Source organism: Panthera tigris, chromosome E2 (genome assembly GCF_018350195.1).
Source record: "Panthera tigris isolate Pti1 chromosome E2, P.tigris_Pti1_mat1.1, whole genome shotgun sequence".
NCBI classification, from domain to species: Eukaryota; Metazoa; Chordata; class Mammalia; order Carnivora; family Felidae; genus Panthera; species Panthera tigris.
Genome location: NC_056674.1, coordinates 8,548,249 through 8,568,789, shown reverse-complemented (window position 1 = coordinate 8,568,789; position 20,541 = coordinate 8,548,249). Strand labels below are relative to the sequence as shown.

General features: G+C 52.2%; 2 protein-coding genes and 5 non-coding genes across 7 annotated transcripts; all 7 read left to right on the top strand.

Annotated features, from left to right (window-relative positions):
- The first annotated feature begins 112 nt into the window (after positions 1–112).
- RPL13A (ribosomal protein L13a) lies at positions 113–3,885 on the top strand. Its single transcript, XM_042968512.1, has 8 exons — positions 113–203; positions 1,833–1,905; positions 2,335–2,400; positions 2,582–2,683; positions 2,875–2,960; positions 3,138–3,197; positions 3,450–3,572; positions 3,770–3,885. Exons 1-8 carry the CDS (start codon positions 189–191, stop codon positions 3,854–3,856), a joined length of 612 nt encoding a protein of 203 aa, XP_042824446.1. The 5' UTR covers positions 113–188; the 3' UTR covers positions 3,857–3,885.
- On the top strand, positions 1,959–2,042 carry LOC122234400. The gene has a single exon (XR_006212195.1). It is a non-coding gene; the product is annotated as a small nucleolar RNA Z195/SNORD33/SNORD32 family (small nucleolar RNA).
- Positions 2,722–2,806, top strand: LOC122234464. The gene has a single exon (XR_006212246.1). It is a non-coding gene; the product is annotated as a small nucleolar RNA Z195/SNORD33/SNORD32 family (small nucleolar RNA).
- Positions 2,997–3,068, top strand: LOC122234401. The gene has a single exon (XR_006212196.1). It is a non-coding gene; the product is annotated as a small nucleolar RNA SNORD34 (small nucleolar RNA).
- On the top strand, positions 3,266–3,352 carry LOC122234404. Its single transcript, XR_006212199.1, has one exon. It is a non-coding gene; the product is annotated as a small nucleolar RNA SNORD35 (small nucleolar RNA).
- Positions 3,886–10,925: 7,040 nt separating the features above from the next.
- On the top strand, positions 10,926–13,075 carry RPS11 (ribosomal protein S11). The gene is made up of 5 exons (XM_007074169.2): positions 10,926–11,032; positions 11,684–11,815; positions 11,994–12,069; positions 12,332–12,461; positions 12,898–13,075. The coding sequence occupies exons 1-5, from the start codon at positions 11,018–11,020 to the stop codon at positions 13,019–13,021; spliced, it is 477 nt and encodes a 158-aa protein (XP_007074231.1). The 5' UTR covers positions 10,926–11,017; the 3' UTR covers positions 13,022–13,075.
- On the top strand, positions 12,149–12,234 carry LOC122234403. The gene has a single exon (XR_006212198.1). It is a non-coding gene; the product is annotated as a small nucleolar RNA SNORD35 (small nucleolar RNA).
- Positions 13,076–20,541: the final 7,466 nt, after the last annotated feature.

The following is a 20,541-nucleotide window of genomic DNA, read 5'->3' as shown; positions in this document are numbered from 1 at the left end:
GGATTGGACAGTCGGGAGACGACCCGCCTTCTAGCGGGGGCCTCTCTGCGCACGCGCTAGACGCTTCAACCAATGCGAAGACGGAAAGCTGCCCGCACAGCCCATGCGGCGTCACTTCCTCCGCCCCTGTTTCAAGGGATAAGAAACCCTGCGCAGAGCCTTCCTCCTTTCCTAGGCGGCTGCCGAAGATGGCGGAGGCTCAGGTGCGGGCTCCGCGCGGGCCGGGGAGGCGTGGGGCCGGGTGGGATCCAGGCCGGGGCCGAGTTATACCCTCTTTCCCCTCGTAGGTGTATTGGGAGATCTAATCTAGGTAATTGAGCGAAACGGGGCAGCTTTTGGTCTAAGAAGAGTCTGCAACGGGGGAAATAGATACACGGGGGGTTTTTTTTGGTTTTCTTGGTCGGTGACTGGCTAAAATGCGGCATCGTTCCTCCCTTAGGGGTGATTATGGGGGCTCGCAGCACGGGAAGAGTTAGTTTAAAATTAGGTCTCGTTTGCCTTTGTCCCTTGGCCGAATGAGACCCGTGTGTCCCCAGCGGCGGGGAAGCACGCAGAAAGCGCGTGGGCGGCCTCGCGGCGGTGAGACGCCGAGGACTGACCAACATGCCCCAGTCGCGCGTTGCTTCAACCTCGTGGGACTGCTAATCCGTGTTCTGCAGCTTTGAGCGTTTTCGTAGGAACCTTAGGCAGTGGGTCCAGAGCGTTCTCGCCTACAGGGCGTGCAGGAACGAATTCCTCTTTTTCTCTTGCTCGTTGGGGTTGATTTTAAAGATCTGAAAGGAGGGACCTGTAATAAAAAGGCTCCACAACCCCGGGACCTACACTGTTCTTAAACGGGAGGTGGGGGGGGGGGGAGGTTGGGGACCTCGAGGGACACAGCAGAAGCTTAGGTCTGAGTGCCCGCACTCCTGTCATTTCTTTTCTGTAAAGGAGGGGATGGCTCGGGGAAGTGGTCCCCATGTGAATTTCATGTAAGGAGTCTGAGTGGTTGAGGAAGGAAAAAGCAAGTGTGTGCCCTGGGGAAAGTGGTAGAGAAGTTCTTTGAACACGTGTTCCTGGCACGGCTTGTGTTATATTTTGTGTAATTCCCTGACCTTCCCATAACGTTCCTGAGGCAGATACTGTTATCCTCATCTTCCAGGTGAGGAGGCTGGAGATTTTTAGCCAAAGTCACATTGTCAGGAAGTCTGGCTTTAGATTCTGTACCCTTCTGCCTTCCAACAATCACAAGTATATAACAAGCACTCGGTAAGAGTGGGGACTTTGCTCGTGGTGAAGAAGCTGAGGATTCAGTGTTGAGCAGTTCGCCCAGGGACACAGTTAGTCCATGTAAAACCCAGCACAGGCTTGTCTACACCGCAGAGCCTCACCCACACTGGGCCCGTTTCCTTTACTATTCAGTGTGTGCTGGAAACGGTTTTGCCCTTGAGATCAGGAGAGAGTGAATCCGTCAGCATTCCCGCAGCTGGTGTCACCGATGATAAATTCTAACTGGGTCCGTGGACAGAGTGTTGCCAGTCTTTGTTCAAATCCCAGCACGTTCTCTCAGCCTTGAATGTAATCTGGGCTTAAAAAATTCCTGCCTTTCAGGCAGCTGTGAGATGTGAGGCAAGGTCTTTGTTTTATTCCATTTACTGAAGTCTCGAGTCCCCCATTTGCTTGCTTGGCCACATCTGTAAAACGGGCCTTGGGTCCTAGTTTCCAGGCGTGCTAATGGATAGGAATTGCTCTGGGGGAGAAGGTGAAAGAATCAAGTAGAAAGCAATGGTTGCTTTGGGGGGTGGGTAGTCAGTGCCATGGGTGTGTCTAAGCTCTCCCCCCATCTCCACCAGGTTCTGGTGCTCGATGGCAGAGGCCATCTCCTGGGCCGCCTGGCGGCTATTGTGGCCAAACAGGTGCTGCTGGGTAAGTCTGCTCTGCCCCCCCCCCCCCCCCCCCCCCGCCCCGAGTCCCAACCAGAGGTCTGTGATGAGCGACAATCACCATCTTTCGTTTGAGTCTCACGACCATGAGATCAACCCCATGCACCGCTCTGAGACCTGCCAGCCCCTCCCTGTCCCGGGGTCAGGGGCTCCAACATGAACATTCTTTTCCCATTTGGCTGTTAATTTAAGCACAAGTCTAGCTCTGTGACTTGGGTGGGGCAAGGGGATCCCCTGCCAGGGTCTTGGGTTTCTTGTGCCTTACGGTCAGTTCCACACAGGGGAGGATCCCTGTTTCCGGGTCCTCGGCGTAACCGGGCAGAGGTGTGTGGTGGCCAGTTTGTAGGTAAAGCCTTCGGCTGGCTACCTAGCTTTTGTTCTCCTCCGTCACCTCGTTTTCCTTTTTCTCTAGGCCGGAAGGTTGTCGTCGTGCGCTGCGAGGGCATCAACATTTCTGGCAATTTCTACAGAAACAAGTGTAAGTTCGGACGTGGGAGGAGGGCTAGAGAGGATTGACCTGGGAGAGCCTCAGGCTTCCTTGGCTCCAAAAGTGAGCCCGCAGGTGGTGGGAAGTGCCCATATGAGTTCCTAAAAGGCCCCTGGGAGTGTGGATGTTTGTGTGTCTGGGGCTGAGCCTTCGCGCTGCTCTCTCCCCGCAGTGAAGTACTTGGCCTTCCTCCGCAAGCGGATGAACACCAACCCATCCCGAGGCCCCTACCACTTCCGCGCGCCCAGCCGCATCTTCTGGCGGACGGTGCGAGGTGAGCTGGGCCCGAGGACCGCAGGCGGGGACGGCCGGGTGGCCAGTGATGAGGACTTCTCCCACTCGTGTTCGAGTTCCCCAACCATGAGATGACTCCACATGCACTACCATCTGAGGCCGCCTGTGCGCCGGCGGGGCGGGGGTCCTCGTGAGCCCCGGTGAGCGAGCCTGCCGCCCCTCTGCCCACAGGCATGCTGCCCCACAAGACCAAGCGAGGCCAGGCCGCCCTGGACCGCCTCAAGGTGTTTGATGGGATCCCACCCCCCTACGACAAGGTGAGCGTGACGTTCCCGTGCCGCATTCATGTGCGCGGCGTCCGTGATGTTGCACAGTTGTACCTACATTGTTTGACCCTCGTGAGAACAGCACTGACTGAGACGCTCTTCCAGCCAGCCTTGTCCCCTGTCTGTCCCTCACTCCAGGTTTCTTAAGCCCCTCTCCTTCTCTAACAGAAAAAGCGGATGGTGGTTCCCGCCGCCCTCAAAGTTGTGCGGCTGAAGCCTACACGGAAGGTGAGCTGTCGGTTACACAGAGTGGTCTCGCCGGGGGTGGGGGGGGTGAACTTGAGGTCCCGGAGGCTGGCAGATGATGTCTCTTTCTCACGATGGTCTGCGGATGCCACTGCTGGCGGTGCCGACAACGCCAATGGCTCAGCTGATGCCAGGAGGAGGGGGCGGGGAGCCCTTACGGGGTCTGCTGTGACAGCTGCTCACCTGTCCCCTAGCCACCCTGGCTCCGCTTTACTTCTCCCCCTTCCCCCACAGTTTGCTTACCTGGGGCGCCTGGCTCACGAGGTTGGCTGGAAGTACCAGGCAGTAACGGCCACCCTGGAGGAGAAGCGGAAGGAGAAGGCCAAGATCCATTACCGGAAGAAGAAGCAGCTCGTGGTGAGGATGGGCTGGAAGCTAAGGGCACCAGGCTCGGGCAGGGCCTTTGGGGGCAGGGGCGTGTCTGGATGCGGTGGTTCAGCCCCGGAGGCCTCTCTGAGGCCCACCTCCGGGAGGGGAGTGGGATCCGGTGGGGTCGTGGGAGGAGTGTCCCAGGCGGCAGCCACCGACCGGCATCTGTCCTCCTCACCCCACAGAGGCTACGGAAACAGGCCGAAAAGAACGTGGAGGGGAAAATCAACAAATACACAGAGGTCCTCAAGACCCACGGACTCCTAGTCTGAGCCCAATAAAATTGACTGTTTACTCCTCATGCTTGGCCTGGCCTGCGCTTCCTCCATCGCCGCCCTAGGATGTGGGGGACTCCGGGGGCCCCTGTTTAGGTGCCACAGGCAGCCTGGGCCTTAGAATACTGGGACCACAGGGCTTTAGTCACTGCTGCTCAGGAAGGCCTCCTAAAATGTTCGAACGGCTCTAAGAGCTTTGAGGCATAGATTGCCCGTGACGTCCTCATTCGTGAAGTTTTAAGAAGTTGACAGTTGCGACAACTAGGGCAGTTTCACCATTCGCAAAAAAAGATACCTGGAAAGTGATCGGAGGGGGACCCTGCGTTGTGCACGGGGTGTGTCCAAACTTCCCACGCGGTCAGGTGCTAGCGCTGCAGCTGTTAGGGTGAGGGTGCTGAGGGCCAAGCCTGGTGTCCACAGAGGTATTTCCAGGTGCGCACACAGGGAAGGACAGCCGGGGGTCACAGGCACTGCCCTCTGGCTTTCCCTGTACTTTGTGATCCCAAACCAATAAATTATTTTTAAAGAAATGTGGTGTCTTGGCAGTGTGTGTCTGCTGCGGAGGCAGGCCCAGTGGAGGGAGGCCCCCTGGGCAAGAAAAGTCGCTCGTCACAACGGTTGCCCTGTAACCTGCCCTTCAAGGAATTTCCTCCAGGGTCCCGCGTAGTTCTCAAAACCGCCACGGCCTGAGGTTGCCTAGTGGGTGAAGCTGTCGAGTCAGCTGTAAAGTATGGAGTTGCCACCATGGCAGACCCAGTCCCGTCCTCGCGGTCCCATGGGCCCTTCTGGTCTGTGCCACACCAGGGGGTCTGGGCTTTTTTGGAAAGAAAGGGACGGAATGGTCTGCAAGTAGTAATGCACTGGAAACAGGAATGTTAAATTTCGTGATGCCTTTTTTTTGTTGTTAATGTTTATTTTTGGGAGTGAGCATGAGCAGGGGAGGTGCAGAGAGAGGGAGACCGCATCTGAAGCAGGCTCCGAGCTGTCCGCACAGAGCCTGACGCTGGGCTCATACCCACAAGCCACGGGATCATGACCTGAGCCGAAGTCAGAAGCATAATCGCTGAGCCACCCAGGCGCCCCTCCATGATGCTTTGTGAGACAAAAGCTAGACCTTTTAGACCTGGAAGGATAGACATGGAGCATTTAGCAGCTACCCAGTTCTTAACTGTCACCTGTTAATGTGCCCTTAGGGATTAATGGGCAAGGCTTGAAAACGTTAATGTTTTTTTGAGGGAGATCCAAGTGGGGGGAAAGGCGGAGAGGGAGACGTCATCCCAAGCAGGCTGTACCCTGTCAGCAGAGAGCTCCATAGGGGATCAAATCTGCGAACTGAGAGATACTGACCTGGGCCAAGACCAAGACCTGGATGCTTAACTGAGCCACCCTGGTGCCCAATAGTTGGAAATTTTCTAATTTCGGTCAGTATTCAAATGCCTAACGGTACAAAGAAAACTACTTGAATATGTTAAACATTTCACTGTGTAATACGCAGGGCAAGTTATAACTCCCGTGTCCTGTCGTGGTTAATCTTCCCAAGATGTCCAAACTCAGTGGCTTAGGTTTTCCCTGAGAATCGTTTAACAAATCAGTGGTACCTTTAGCTTTCCCGGGGTTCCCCTTCGCCACAGGAGGTGCCTCCAGGAGCGACCAAAAACGACAAGAGTTCAAATGCTGTTAACAAAACTGCCTGTTAAAGCAGCACAGTATAGTCCCACCAAAAGCAGGATCCCTTAAAAAGATACACTCGGCTTTATAAACACGTACAACTTGCCACGTGAAAAACCAACCACGTCGGGGCGCCTGGGTGGCTCAGCCACGCAGCCGACTTTGGTGCAGATGATCTCGAGGTTCGTGAGTGCGAGCCCCACGTAGGGCTCTGTGCTGACAGCCTGGAGCCTGCTTTGGATTCTGTGCCTCCCTCTCTCTCTGCCCTTCCCCTACTCACGCTCTCTCTCTCAAAAATAAATACAAACGTTAAAAAAAATTTTTTTTTTCATCTGTAAAAAAAAAAAAAAGCCACAGACTGGGAGGAAATGTTTGCAAATCATCTCTTTTGAAGAACTTGTATCCCAGGTGTGTGTGTGTGTGTGTGTGTGTGTGTGTGTATAAAGAAAGGAAAAAAAAGAAACAACCAAGTAAATTTGAGCAAGAATTTGGAGAACTATGTCACCCAAAAAGATCTACAAATGGTCAATGAACACATGAGAAGCTGCTGGACATCATTTACCATTTGAAAATAGACTTTCTGGATATCCCCTAATCCTTCCTGGAGGGCAATTACGGAGACTCCAACACCCGGGTCAGCAGCAGAAACATTTTCAGAGCTCGATCTTGCAACTCGCCCAAACGCTCACCACCAAGGCTCCCCCCAAGCAGCGCGTGGGCACGCCTGGCCCATCTCCGCCAGGTAATAGCAACCTTTCCCATCCTGGGCCATGTGCAGGGTACAAGGGAGGGTCTTATTTTGCTAGGCATTGGGGTGCACCCTGGAGAACGTGATCTTCTCCAGGTCAAGGAGAAGACCTTGCATTTCCGCTGTGAAACATTGGTAAGCACGCCTGAAACCCGGCAGGGGCAGGAAATATTCGCTCAAGTGGTAATAACTAGGGTTGGCTGAAGTTGGTTATTGGACATCAAGGCTCTTTGACACTGCAGGTCTGAAAATCAAGTGTAGTGGTCCAACCACACTTAAAATGAATATAGAAATAGAAACAGAAAAAAAATCAGTGAGTTGCAGGAAGGAAAAGAGAAAGTCAAGTTAGAACGCATGAGGAAGGGGAGGCCTGGCTGGCTCAATCGCAGAGCATGCGGCTCTTGATCTCAGGGCTGTGAGTTTGAGCCCCACGTTGGGTAGAGAGATTACTTAAATACATAAACTCAGAAAAAAAGAAAGCAAGAGGAAGGAAGGGAAGAGGAGGAGAGAGAAACAGGTGTTTGGTCACAGTGCAGAATGTACTTCCTACTGTGGGTTGTGGTCATTAAAAGCTGTGCAGCTAAATATCTCCAAACTGCCCCCACCCCCTTCACGGTGAAGCAGTATTTTTTTTCCCTTTTCCCTTATCATCAAAATCTCACCAGTTATTCTGAGCAAATTGCAAAATACTGAGCATTTTAAAAACCAGAGGAAATCACACTTAATCTCACCACCTGGAGATGCAAACCACCAGGGCCAGCATCGTGCATTTCCTTCCAGGCTTTTTTCTAAGTCACTTTTGTACATAGTTTACCACACATTGCAGATAACAACTCTGAGGCCTGCTTTTTTTTTTTTTTTTTTTTTAACTAAATATAATAAATCCTTATCAAGTTATTCAAACACTCCAGAAATTACTTTTTTCTTTAAAAAAATAAACCTAATCGCTTCTCGGCCTTTTGGCTAAGATCAAGTGTAAAAAAATAAACCTACTATGAGGTCAGTTGCAGGGGGGTGGGGTGGAATATAGAAGGTTTTAAAACAGAAAAATGAAAAGTCCCTCCCTTCTAATGCTACCGTCAAAGGGACTGAAACAACTACATTTAAAAATGTTTCATATGGGGGCTCCTGGGTGGCTCAGTCCATTGAGCGTCCTACTTCGGCTCAGGTCATGATCTCACAGTTCATGAGTTCGAGCCCCGCATCGGGCTCTCTGCTATCAGTGTGGAGCCTGCTTCAGATCCTCTGTCCCCCTCTCTCTCTGCCCTTCCACCACGGGTTCTCTCTCCCTCTCTCTCTGCCTCCCTCAAAATAAATAAACTTTAAAAAAAAAGTTTCACTCAGTGGCACCTGAGTGGCTCAGTTGGTTAAGCGCCCAACTTTGGCTCAGGTCGTGATCTCACAGCTCGTGGGCCCCAGCCCCGCATCCAGCTCTGCCCTGACAGCTTGGCTGGCTCAGTCAGTGGAGCGTGCAACTCTTGATGTTGGGATTGTGAGTTCGAGCCCCGCCTTGGGTGTACGGATGACCACAACAATAAAATGTTTCAGAACTCACAAAGCTATTAAGTGCAAAAGAAATTTAAGTAATTAAGTTTTTTAATTGGTTTTTGTAAGTTTGTAGCGTTTACATCTCTGAAGTTATTAAACAACTTAAAGACTATAAGACTATTATTTATACTTATACATATATGCACATATGTGTGCAGGTATGTATATATATATATACACACACATATATTTCTCTACAGCAGGGCCGTCCAACAAACTTTTCTGTGTTCATAAAAATGTTATGAATCTTCTCTAATATGCAAGCCACATGTGGCTTCTGGATACTTGACATATGAATAGGGCGGCTGAGGAACTGAGTTTTAAATTCTATTCAATTTAAATCTAATCTGTATCTCTTAAAGAATGAAGAGCCAAGGGCGCCTGGGTGGCTCAGTTGGCTGAGTGTCCGACTTCAGCTCAGGTCACAAATTCGCTGTCTGTGAGTTCGAGCCCCGTGTCAGGCTCTGTATTGACAGCTCAGAGCCTGGAGACTGTTTCAAATTCTGTGTCTCCCTCTCTCTCTGCCCCTCCCCCACTCATGTTCTGTCTCTCTCTGTCAAAAATAAGTAAATATTAAAGAAATAATAAAAAATTAAAAAAAGAATGAAAAGCCAGTCAGTTGGTTAAGCCTCTGACTCTGGCTGGGGTCATGATCTCGTAATGTGTGAGTTCGAGTGCTGACAGCTCAGAGCCTGGAGCCCGCTTTGGATTCTATGTCTCCCTCTCTCTCTGCCCCTCCCCCGCTCACACTCTGACTGACTCTCTCCCAAATAAATAAACATTAAAAAAAAAATTAAAAAAAGAATGAAGAGCCAGTGGTTGGACTTGCCAGGGCTCGAACCCAGGAACCCAGGAACCCAGGACCTGGAAGCACTGGCTCTCGCACTGAGCTGCACCCCCCACCCCCCCCCCTCCCCAGTCACTCAGATTACATGTAAATAACCATATGTAACTCTTGGCTACATTACTGAACAAGGCAGTCTGTGATACCCACAAATATATATAATCCACAATTATATCACAGTACCCAGCTGTAAAAAAGGCAGTCATCCCATAGATTGTCAATACATATTTGTTATTGACTTTGTGGGTCATACTATGCCTTTTGCTCTGCAGTTTGCTTTGTCCGTGTATAAATTCACCTGAAGGTAAAATAGTCTGGAAGACACATTGCAAGCTGATAGCAGGATGACAACAGTTGCTTCTAGAGAGGAAAACTGGGTGTGGGTGTCTGGGGAGACGAGTAGGAGAGAGAGCCATTCATTTTTGCAGTTTTGTGGGTTTTGTTGTTTTTTAAAGAGACAGAGAGAGGGTGTGGGAGGGGCAGAGGGAGACAGGGTCAGAAGCAGGAACTGCACTGACAACAGAGAGCCCGATGGGCTCAAACTCACAAATGAGGAGATGGTGACCTGAGCCAAGATCAAGCGTCAGAGGCTTAACCAACTGAGCCACCCAGGCACCTCTCGCTTTTTGTTCTTTCTGAATGTTGTACCACGCACATGAAATACCTATTCAGAACTAATTGCAAACTTAGAAACAAAACATAGCTGGCAATCTTTTCATCTCTGGATCGATTGATCTACCTCACGTTTATTAAGTGCTTGCAGAATATTCCAAGGTGGCGCTATGGCGTGATTTATACGGCTGCCTGTAATGGTGGACATTTTGACACATCCCCCAATCCTCCATTCATTCATTGGTGATTTAGTCCACAAGTATAAATTAGGCACCCAGTATAAGACAGCTGCCAGATGCTCTGGAGAACAAAGCAGATAAAGATTCCTGCCTTCAGGGGCGCCCGGGGGCTCAGTAGGTTGATTCTTGATTTGGGCTCAGGTCATCATCTCAAGGTTTGTGAGATGGAGCCCCTCATGGGACTCCGTGCTGACAGCTCAGAGCCTGCCTGGGATTCCTTCTCCGCTTCTCCCCCACTAGTGCTTGTATGCTCTCTTTCTCAAGATAAATAAACTTCTAAAAAATTAGATGTAGATGTAAATTAGAGGAGGAAAAGAGCATTCGGCTCTAAGAGCGTAAAATGGAGACAAGAGCCAGATCACAAGGGATTAGCTCCTTCAAATGTCCTGCACCCGTGCCCCACGCTACAGGATAAGTACACAAATTGACAAGGGAGGGTTTGGACTCTCCCGATAGCAATGCTTTGTCAGTTGAATCTAAAAAAACAAAACAACAACAAAAAACAAAAAAACCCTGTTTCGTAAGACTTTGCGTTCTAAGAATGTATATAAAATAACAAATAAGGGGGATTCTGGCTGGTTCAGTAGAACATGGAACTCTTGATCTCAAGGTTGTTAATTTGAGCCCCACCTTGGGCGGGTTTAGAGATTACTTAAAAATAAACTCTCGAAAAAAATAATAAATAACAAGTATCCAATTATAGACCTGCACTGCCCAATGCCATAGGCTTAGCTCCAAGTAGCTATTTAAATTTAAACCTAATAACATTAAACAAAGTTAAAAATTCAGGTCCTCAGTCTCATACGCATTTCAAGTGTCAGGGGCCAGGTGCTGAGCGGTGCAGATACAGAACCTTTTCATCATTGCAGAAAGTTCTGAACAGTGCTGTTACAGACAGTGCTGGTACATCAGCAGAAGGGTTTTTATTCGCGAAACCATTGCCTGGGAACGAAACAACAACGTTCATTAAATTTGAACAAACAAAAAAACCACTCTTGGTTAACGCCCGCCCCTCACAAAGACGGCGGTGCCTTTACCCAAGCTCCTAAGACCCTCCAGCCGCGTGCCCCGCAAAAAGATGGCCGCCACCGCATCGCGTTTGAATTCTGCAGAAACGAAGCCACGCGGTCCTCAAATCCCACGTGATTTTAGCCCCGCCGAACGCTGACCGCCTCCCTGTAACTCTCGCGATAATGTAGGCAGGCTCAAGGCTGGCCTTGCCTTCCCAACGTGAACTAGGGCGCCCAGCGCAATCGCGGCCTGACTTTCGCGAGACAGTGTCCGCCGCTTCCCGACCCTCGGCCCTTCATCTTGTGGGCGTCCCTGCAGTCTCCGAATCGCGGGCTGTGTTTGGGCCTCCTGTCAATCACCGTCGCGTCCGAGGCACCGCCCCAAACCGTGCTCCCGCCCCCTTTCGTCACTTCCTCTCTAGCCCCTGTGCGGTCGATAAGGAAACCCGGACGCCGCCGCGGCTTTCCTTTTTCCAGGCGGCCGGGAAGATGGCGGACATTCAGGTGCGGGCTCCGGGCCGCCGCGGAGGTGGCGGGGTCCAGTCCCGGCGTCAGGGGCGCGTCCTGGAGAGAAGGACCCGCGCCCCTGTTTGGGGGTTAATGCAGGGCGGCCTCGATTTTCCAGACGTTAATTCGGGCAGAGGGCGCGTGTCTGTGAATTAATCTAATTAGCGCCGCGTAAATACTAGGGTCTCCCCCACGTGGGGTTTAGGAGAGGCTCAAGCCTTATGAGAGGTATTTCTGGAGGCCTTGGGCCATTGGGTTAATCCAGGAAGCCCATCGTTTTGGTATTTATTTCTGAAGTCGTGTATATCGTAGGAGAGAATCCTGAGTGGGCGCCCTTGTGTCTGGGAGAATCTTTGCCAAAAGGTGTACAAGTTGTTAGAGGAATTACCGTTTCTGTCTGAGTTTTAAGGAATGAATTCGGGTGATGGGAAGTGTTTTGGAGCATAAATACGGAGGTAACTCCGGTTCAGAGTTGGGTCTGAACTCAACTCTTGGTGTGACTGTTGTAGATGGTCATTATCCAGGTTTTGGAGGTTGACGTTTAGGGAGTAAAGGCTGGAGAGGGTGGGATTTGGGGGTTTCTGGGGAGGTTTTCCAGGCCAGGTTGCTGGCTCCGAGAGCTTACCAGCTTGTTCCTCATCCACGTAGACTGAGCGTGCCTACCAAAAGCAGCCAACCATCTTTCAAAATAAGAAGAGGGTCCTGCTTGGAGAAACTGGCAAGGAGAAACTCCCGCGATACTACAAAAACATCGGTTTGGGCTTCAAGACGCCCAAGGAGGTAGGGGGTTGGAGAGACTCAGAAGGAAGGAGACCCCAGTGTCCTCCCACGTGGGTACACACGGAGTGGCAGTTCCCCGGGGCCGTTGGGAATTGTAGTTTGTGTACCTAAGGCCACACCCCCTATTTTGTTCAGGAACTACATGTGCCAGGCTCACTCCTTTCTCTCCCTTGTTCAGGCCATTGAGGGCACCTATATTGACAAGAAATGCCCCTTTACTGGTAACGTCTCCATCCGAGGGCGGATTCTGTCTGGTGAGTGAGGACTTCTGGGGGCTTGGGTGAGGACTTCTGCATTTGGGGGACGCTTGGATTCCTGGGTGAGGGGGGCGCTGGCAGGTGATGTCTTCTCACGATGGTCTTCAGATGCCCACCACGGGCACTGCTGAGAAAGCCACTTGGCACAGCTGATGTCAGAAGCAGGGTTTGGGATCCCAATTCTCAGCGTGTTCTGGGCGGCCCAAGGCTCCCCTTCCCTCCCAGGGGGGCTGACCTACCATCTGTCCCCTCCCCCCAGGTGTGGTGACCAAGATGAAGATGCAGAGGACCATTGTCATCCGCCGGGACTACCTCCATTATATCCGAAAGTACAACCGCTTTGAGAAACGCCACAAGAACATGTCCGTGCACCTGTCCCCCTGCTTCAGGTGAACATGGCGGGCCCTCGGATTCCCAGGTGGAGAGGCGGGGGTGGTCTGCACCCGAGTCTGAGTGGCCCTGGGACTTGGCCCGGGCTCACAGGGCGCTCCGGCTGCCGTGTGGGCAGGAAACTATAGGAGACGGTATGAGGAGACCGCTGGAAGCCAGCAGATGTCCTCAGGAACCCCCTGTGTGTGTCAGGTGGAGAGGGTTGATGGCGATTTTCTGCCCTGAGAGGCTCCTTGGAAGGGCTGGAGTGTCCTCTGCACGGCTTTGAGTTCAGTGTCTTGCACGCTCTGTTCCGTAAACAGTGACTGGGGGCAGGTGGGATTGGAAGCTGGAACTGGGATGAGGTTTGGTGGAGCTCACGCGGACAGGCCTTGGCCTCTAATGGCCTGAGTGGGGCAGCCCAGCGTGTGACACAGCCCCTGCCCACCTCCACAGGGATGTCCAGATCGGCGACATTGTCACAGTGGGCGAGTGCCGGCCCTTGAGCAAGACTGTGCGCTTCAACGTGCTCAAAGTCACAAAGGCCGCTGGCACCAAAAAGCAATTCCAGAAGTTCTGAGACTAGATGTCTGTCCACACCCCCGAAGAAAATAAAGTTATTTTCCCAATCATGGGCCTGGCTCCGGGTATCTGCGCCTTTACCAGAGGGATTGTCCCTGGGAATTGGGGTTGATGCGAACACGGGGTTCTCGTTCATCCTCTGGACCCCCTTATGTATGGGTGGGACTGGGAGCCAAATCCTTCCTGTCTGTTCTCGTCTCTCTGGGTGAAGATATGAACCTGTGTTAAGATGTTGTTCCCTCTCTGGGCCTCCTTTTGGTCCATGTCACCTCTTGGTGTCGGAGTAAGTAAAGTCTCCTACCTGGTCGGGGCGTGTCCCCCCTCACCCCTCAGTCTCTGGGGAGGAAGTGAGTGAGGGCGTAGGCCCCTGGGTTCTCAACTCCGGTCTGGGCCCTTTCTGGCCTCCTTGGGAGGGGGGAGGAAGAAGCAGCCACCCTTGGGTCTGGGTGGGGTGGGGGGAGGTCGGTGGGCTTGCAGAGTTCTGTGCTGCCTCTTTCTGAACTGCAGGGGTCTTGACTTCAACCTGGGATTTCTTGTCTCCCGGGTGAAGGAGTGGCCCAGGGAAGCCTGGCAGCCACCCCCCCCCCCCCCCCGCCACCACCCCACTGCCCCCTCCTGGGCCAGCACCAGGCCCCTTTTGCAGATGAGCAAACTCATCTGAGGGGGGCAGTTTCTCCCCTCAGTGAGTAGCCGAGCTCCAGGCCTAAGGTTCTAGAGACTTCCTTTGCCTGAAAATCCAAGGAAATTGGCTTTGAAGGCATGTGGTATAGTGAGGCCAAGCTGGAGCCAGGCTGGAACCCACCTCTGCAGCCCCTAATTGCAGGCCGCTCAGAGATGGCTTAGGGAGCCCCTGGGAGTGAGACCGTGTTGGGGTGGCCTTGGGGAAGGAGAGAAATTGGAGTTGGGGAGAAATGGGGACAGGGTCAGGCAAATGCGAGGAAAGACCAAAAAAATTGCAGGAAAAGAGATCTAGCCAGACAGTGACCTTGAGTATCGGGAAAACGGGGAAGGGAAAAAGGTTGAGGGTAGCAGTGGAAGGCATTGTGATCGAGAAAAACTGGGAAAAGGGAGAGGGACCTTGAGTCATCAGTTGCAGAGATAAGGACAGGGGTCAGCTGAACTCTGAACAAGGACGGAGACCACAGGTAGTGACAGATTTCAGAAAAAGACGGACCTTGAACACACAAAGTTAGGGATGATAGAACTAAGGGTAGCGAGGCAGGAGGGGCAGGGGCAGACGGCATTGACTTCCCAAATCTGGAGAGACCCTCACCCGAATCATAGGCAGGGATGGAGGCACAGAAGAGGAAGATGCTGGAGTCACCTCCTGGCTTCACCCCTTGGGGCCCGGTGCTGCTGGGGTCCACACGTCCCTGCCCCCCATACCTGTACCAGGGACTGAGCCACAGCACTGGTACAAGGGTTGGGAGACAGGGCCGTGAGCAGAGAGGAGCTGCCGCCTCCAGGGACGCCGCCTCTCCGGACCGGCTCAGCGGCTCCTTTTTACCCAGACCCAGTAAGGGCGGGGGTTCCTGCCAGAGGAAGTGGGGCCGCATCAAAGAGGGCAGGAAGGGGCAGGGACAGGTCAGAGGGGGGCACCGCCCCGGAGTTTCAGCCTGCGAGCCCGCCCCACCCCACGCTGGAGGACAGAGACCCTGCGGAGAGGGGGAGGCGGGGGGGGGGGGGGGGGGGGGGGGGGGCGGGACCCAGAAAGGGTGGTGAGGTTGCTCCCGGAGGCCGCCCCCCCCCCCACAGGTGTTTCCGTTTGGGGTGGGGCTGCCGTGTTTACAACAGCAACCTCGCTCCCATGTCCCTCCCAGCGGTCGTTGGGGTGTCTCCTTGGCACCCCGCCGTGTGAGGCCATCGTTGCAGGTGGGGCGCTTGCCTGGTGTGCGTTCAAGGACAGCGCTGCCGGGCCTGGTGGGTCAGGTGGCAAAGACCAAGGAGAGAGGCCCTGGATCCGCACTACTTGTGTCCAAAGAGAGGTCACCACGGCGTCTACCCTTTTTAGAATCGGGTGACAAGCAGAGACAGCTCCTAAGTCCATCACAGCCTCAGGGCTTCTGCTCTGCCCTGTGCCCATCGCTGTCCCTCCTCCTCACTCCGCCAGACCTGCTCACTCCCCTGGACGTTTGCATTGACTGTGCCCTGGGTCTGGAAGCTCTCAGCTCAGGTTTCCACCATAGGCCCTCAGGCTCACCAGCCTCGTCCCTTCTGGCAAAACCTCTGGTCCCCTCCCAGCCACCCTTCCCTGCTTCACTGTCCTACAGAGACCGATAAGGCCCATTTCTTGCATGTTTGTATGTTTATTGTACAAATCCTGTGCGATATTGCATGTTTGTTTACCTAGTAGCCGCTGGAATGTGAACTCTCGAGGGCAAGGATCTCTGCATCCCCGGCGCCTGGACAGGCTGTAAGCGCTCCATTCACGTCTAGTCGAGGAACCGAATTAAAGTTAAATCCCGCAAGGATTTAAATCCTATAGGATTTAAATCTCAAAGGTCACAAGGCCTGGAGTAACCGGAAGAAGTGACCATGAGCACATGCCTCCAAGTGGCAGCATTATGACCGCAGGCTCTGTTCTGATTTCTTGCCCTGCCACGCGTTAGCAGGTGATCCACCTCGCCCTTCCCGGCAACCACAGAGCCTCAGCTTGCTAATCTGTAAAATGGGTTCTTGCCTCTCTCCCCTATTGGAGGAGGAAACATGCTCACGTGTGTTAATGGAGTAGAAGTAATTCTAATAAGTCATACTTGTGACGGAAGTAATTATTCCAGAGCCCTGAGCCTATTTGAGAGGGGCCCCCAGGCTATCTTAGGGTGGCAGGCCCTGGGTCCCTCCAGGAAGGTCCAAGGACAAGAGTCTTTGACAGGGGGCCCCAGAGGTATCAAGTATATGGTTGTGCAACCTGCATCCATGATACCAAGGCCCATGATAGCAGGGCTGGCATGGGACCCTGAATCTATTTTAGCATGCTTCTAGAATACTCTGTTGCATGCATTTAGCAGGAGGTCCCCACGGCATAGCCATTTCTCAGAGAAATTAGCTGCAGGCACAGTTTCATAGCAGGGTACTAGGCTTATGATGACAGCAGGCATCGGGCCTGTTACAGGAAAACAGGGCACCTTTTGGCGGTATCACAATGTATCATAGCCATGCAACTCTCGCAGCAGGCCACTGGAATAGTCTTTTTTTTTTTTTTTTTTTAATGTTTATTTTTGAGACAGAGAGAGAGAAAGAACGGGGGAGGGTCAGAGAGAGAGGGAGACACAGAATCCGAAGCAGGCTCTGGGATCTGAGCGGTCAGCACAGAGCCCGACGCGGGGCTCGAACTCACAGACCGTGAGATCATGACCTGAGCCGAAGTCGGACGCTTAACCGACTGAGCCACCCAGGCGCCCCAAGGAATATTCTATGGTAGCTACTCTGTTGCAGCCCCTTGTATTCTCTAACAGCAGGACCTCAGGGGTCCTGTACTAGGCCCTGTTAATGGTTGCAGTACACCTGGGATATATCCTAGCCAGCCCGTGAGCGTTCTTTGTGTAGCGGTGGTTATTCGTGAATTCGTTTAACTGGTCCGGAGGTCTGTGCGTGGAGTCCAGGGAAACCGAATTGTAGTGGCTTCCCGGTGTGTTTGACCGGTCCCCGCTGCCATATTTCAGCACAGCCCCGAGCCCATCATGGGAAAATCCTGGGATCTAACATACTGGTAGGTCCCAGCTCTATGATATATTATAACAGAGGCCTACAGCATAGCTTCTGCTCGAACATTCTAACAGGACACCAAAGCCATTCCAGACGTCTTAGGGACCAAATCAGCCCCGGGTCATTCGTTACTGCCACCATTCATTCTACATAGATTTACGGTGCTGGCCCCTGGGAATGCAAGAGTGGGCAAGACAAATCCTGAGCCTGGTGTCTGAGATCCCTGGGACCTTAACAGCAACTGGGAGTGGGGTGGCGGGGTACATTAAGGGGAACAAGTGGGGCACCCGGGTGGCTCGGTTAAGCGTCTGACTCTTGGTTTCGGCTCAGCTCATGATATCACAGTTCGTGAGCTAGAGCCCCCCCCATTGGGCTCTACGCTGACAGCCCAGAGCCTGCCTGGGATTCTCTCTCTCCCTCTCTCTGCCCCTCCCCTGCTTGCTCTCTCTCTCTCGCTCTCTCTCTCAAAATAAATTTAAAAAAAATTTTTAAACCAAAAAGGGGGAACAAGTGTTAGGAACATATGCCCTACCATGTGCCCCATGCGAAACTCTTGATTCGCTGAAGCCTCTCTGAGGCTGGCACACTTGTTCCCATTTTATAGATAAAGAAACGGAGGCTCAGAGAGGCCAACCTGGAACAGGCAGCATTTGGTTTTGAACTCATGTGTGATTGTCCCTTGGGGTCAGTAGGGGGCACCACGGTGCAGGGGCAGACACAGTCCCCAGGGCCAAGGAGGTCTCCTGGATGAGCTCCCCACGCGATTGAAGCAATCGTTCAGAAGGGACCCACACTGGGTTCAATGCTCTGCTTGAGCTGTCTTTGACTTTGGAACAAGGGGCCCCTCATTTTCATTTGCCCCCGGGCCCCGCAAATTAAGTAACTGGTCCTGCCTTGGACTTTCTATTCTTTATAGTGGGCCCCTGGGGACTCTATTCTTTATAGTGGGCCCCAGGGGTTCTAGAGGGCATAGAGGCAGGATCATTAGAGCAAGAACCTGGGACTATGAGAAGGGACAGCCAGCAGGTGCTGTAAATGGCCCCTGAAGACACAGCAAGACCCCGGGACACCTAGAAGCGACTCCCAGTGGGTACCAAGTGACCTTGAGGACTTTGTTGTAACAGGAAACAGGGACGTTATGGGGAATGTTCTGGCCAACTGAGAGACCTCACTGCCAAACCTGGGAGGAGGAGCTCAGAATGAGGATATTTTAGCAGGGGCAAGGAAGGGCATCCTTCGTGACTGTGCTAGGCTGGACAGTGGTCCCCCAAAGGTGTCTATGCCCTAATCCCACAGAACCTGTGATTATGTTACCTCAGTAGGATAAATGGGACTTTGCAGAAATGATTACATTTGGGATTTTTTTTTTTTAATTTTAATGTTTTATTTATTTTCGAGAGAGAGACAGAGCGTGAGCAGGGGAGGGGCAGAGAGAGAGCGAGACACAGAATCCGAAGCAGGCTCCAGGCTCTGAGCTGTCAGCACAGAGCCCGATGCGGGGCTCGAACTCACGGACCATGAGATCATGACCCGAGCTGAAGTTGGCTACTTAACCAGCTGAGCCACCCGGGCGCCCCTAAATTTGGGATTTTGAGATGAGGAAATGACCTGGGATTATCCAGGGGAACCAATGTAATCAGGAGAGTACTTACTTATAAGAGGGGTCTGGTGGGGGCTGGGGGGCTGGTTAGTTCAGTTGGGTAGAATGTGAAACTAATAACATCAATGTCACGGGTTTGTTTCTCAAACAGGCAGAGACAAGCATTAGTTCTCATGTTTTTGTTTTTGTTTTTGTTTTTAACGTTTATTTATTTTTGAGACCGAGAGAGACAGAGCATGAACGGAGGAGGGGCAGAGAGAGAGGGAGACACAGAATTGGAAGCAGGCTCCAGGCTCTGAGCTGTCAGCCCAGAGCCCGACGCGGGGCTCGAACTCACGGACCGTGAGATCGTGACCTGAGCTGAAGTCGGACGCTTAACCGACTGAGCCACCCAGGCGCCCCTAGTTCTCATGTTTAATAACAATTAATTTTTTAAGAAAAAGGAGGGGGTGTTTGGCTAGCTCAAGTCGGAAAAGCATGTGACTCTTGTTCTCCAGGTCATGAGTTCAAGCCCCATGTTGGGTGTAGAGATTACTTTTTAAAAAAAGAAAAACAAACAAACAAAAACAAAAAAACGTGGGGCACCTGGGTGGCTCAGTCAGTTAAGCATCCAACTCTTGGTTTCAGCTCAGGTCATGATCTCACAGTTCATGGGTTCGAGCCCTGAGTCAGGCTCTGCGCCGACAGTGTGGAGCCTGTTGGGGATTCTCTCTCTCTCCCTCTCTCTCTGCTCCTCCCCTACTCGCACACACTCTTTCGGTCTCTCAAAATAAATAAATAAACTTAAAAAAAAAAAACTTAAAAATAATTCATAAAAAAGTTTGTTAAAAGAGGGAGGGGGGAGATCAGAGTCAGAGAGATGTGTGGATGGACGGACAGGCACAGAGTAACAGAAAGGAGAGAAGATGGCTGTATTGTTGGCTTTGAAACTGGAGGAAGGGACCATGAGCTGGGGAAGGCTGGCAGCTTGTAGAAGCTGGAAAAGGCCCGAAAACGGATTCTCCCTCCCAGAGCCTCAACAAAGAACCAGTCCCGTGGACCACTTTAGACGTCTGACCTCCAGAAGTGGAAGATCAAAATTTTGTGTCGTTTTAAGCCACCGAGTTTGGAGTTATTAATTACAGCGGCAGCAGGAAATAAATGCAATGAACTAGGGCCATTGAGGATGGTGACTGAAGCAGGATGCTGGGACACATGGGGGAAAGACTGCAGGGATTTTCTCAGAGCCCATAGGGCACTTTGATGGTTCTGGGGGACACAGACTAGCAGGCCCTTGGAATGCTTTAGCAGGACTCTAAAGACTTAATGGTAGAGATATGAGGCATTCTTTTTCCTTTCTTCCTTTCTTCCTTCCTTCCTTCCTTCCTTCCTTCCTTCCTTCCTTCCTTCCTTCCTCTTTATGGAGGGAGTCTTCTTTTTTTAAATGTTTATTAAAAAATTTTTTTAATGTTTATTTATTTTTGAGAGAGAGAGACAGAGCATGAGTAGGGGAGGGAGACCCAGAATCCGAAGCAGGCTCCAGGCTCCGAGCTGTCAGCACAGAGCCCGAGGCGGGGCTCGAACTCACGAACCACGAGATCATGACCTGAGCTGAAGTTGGACGCTCAAGCGACAGAGCCACCTGGGCACCCCATGAGGCATTCTAATAGAGTCCTAGAAGGACCCTAAGTAGAGGGGACACCTTGAGGCCATTTTGGTGACCCTCATGGTCCTATGAGGGAAGACTCACAGGGGACCTTTTGAGTGCTCAGGGGGAGAATATGCAGGACACAGGGACATTTGAACAGGAACCACGGCTTTTTTGTGACAGGACCCAGTGAATATTAGAGTAGGGCCCTGGGAAGTGTCACGGGGACAATCAATAGGACATTTAGCAGGAGCTAAAGGGCAGATGAGCAAGGTGTGGGCATTGTGGAAGTCCCCAGGGACAGGGCAGGAGAGCCCCAGGAGCATGGCGGCGGGAGCCCAAGGGCTTGTCACCAGGGCTCTAATGGCATTATTTAGGGTCCTAAACAATAGAGAATTCTAGGAGGATTTTTTAAAAATTTTTTAATATTTATTTTTGAGAGAGAGTGAGCGAGGGAGGGGCAGAGACAGAGACAGGGGACATTGGATCCCGAGCGGGTTTTGCACTGACACCAGGAAGCCCCATGCGGGGCTCAAACTCACGAGCCACGAGATCATGACCTGAACCAAAGTCCACTCCTCCACGG

Excerpts from the sequence above, each read along its gene's own strand:
- RPL13A (XM_042968512.1), top strand. Across the intron at positions 1,906-2,334 it reads GGCCAAACAGGTGCTGCTGG|GCCGGAAGGTTGTCGTCGTG; the intron begins GTAAGTCTGCTC and ends CTTTTTCTCTAG. Across the intron at positions 2,684-2,874 it reads CTTCTGGCGGACGGTGCGAG|GCATGCTGCCCCACAAGACC; the intron begins GTGAGCTGGGCC and ends CTCTGCCCACAG.
- RPS11 (XM_007074169.2), top strand. Across the intron at positions 11,816-11,993 it reads GCTTCAAGACGCCCAAGGAG|GCCATTGAGGGCACCTATAT; the intron begins GTAGGGGGTTGG and ends TCCCTTGTTCAG. Across the intron at positions 12,070-12,331 it reads CCGAGGGCGGATTCTGTCTG|GTGTGGTGACCAAGATGAAG; the intron begins GTGAGTGAGGAC and ends CCCTCCCCCCAG.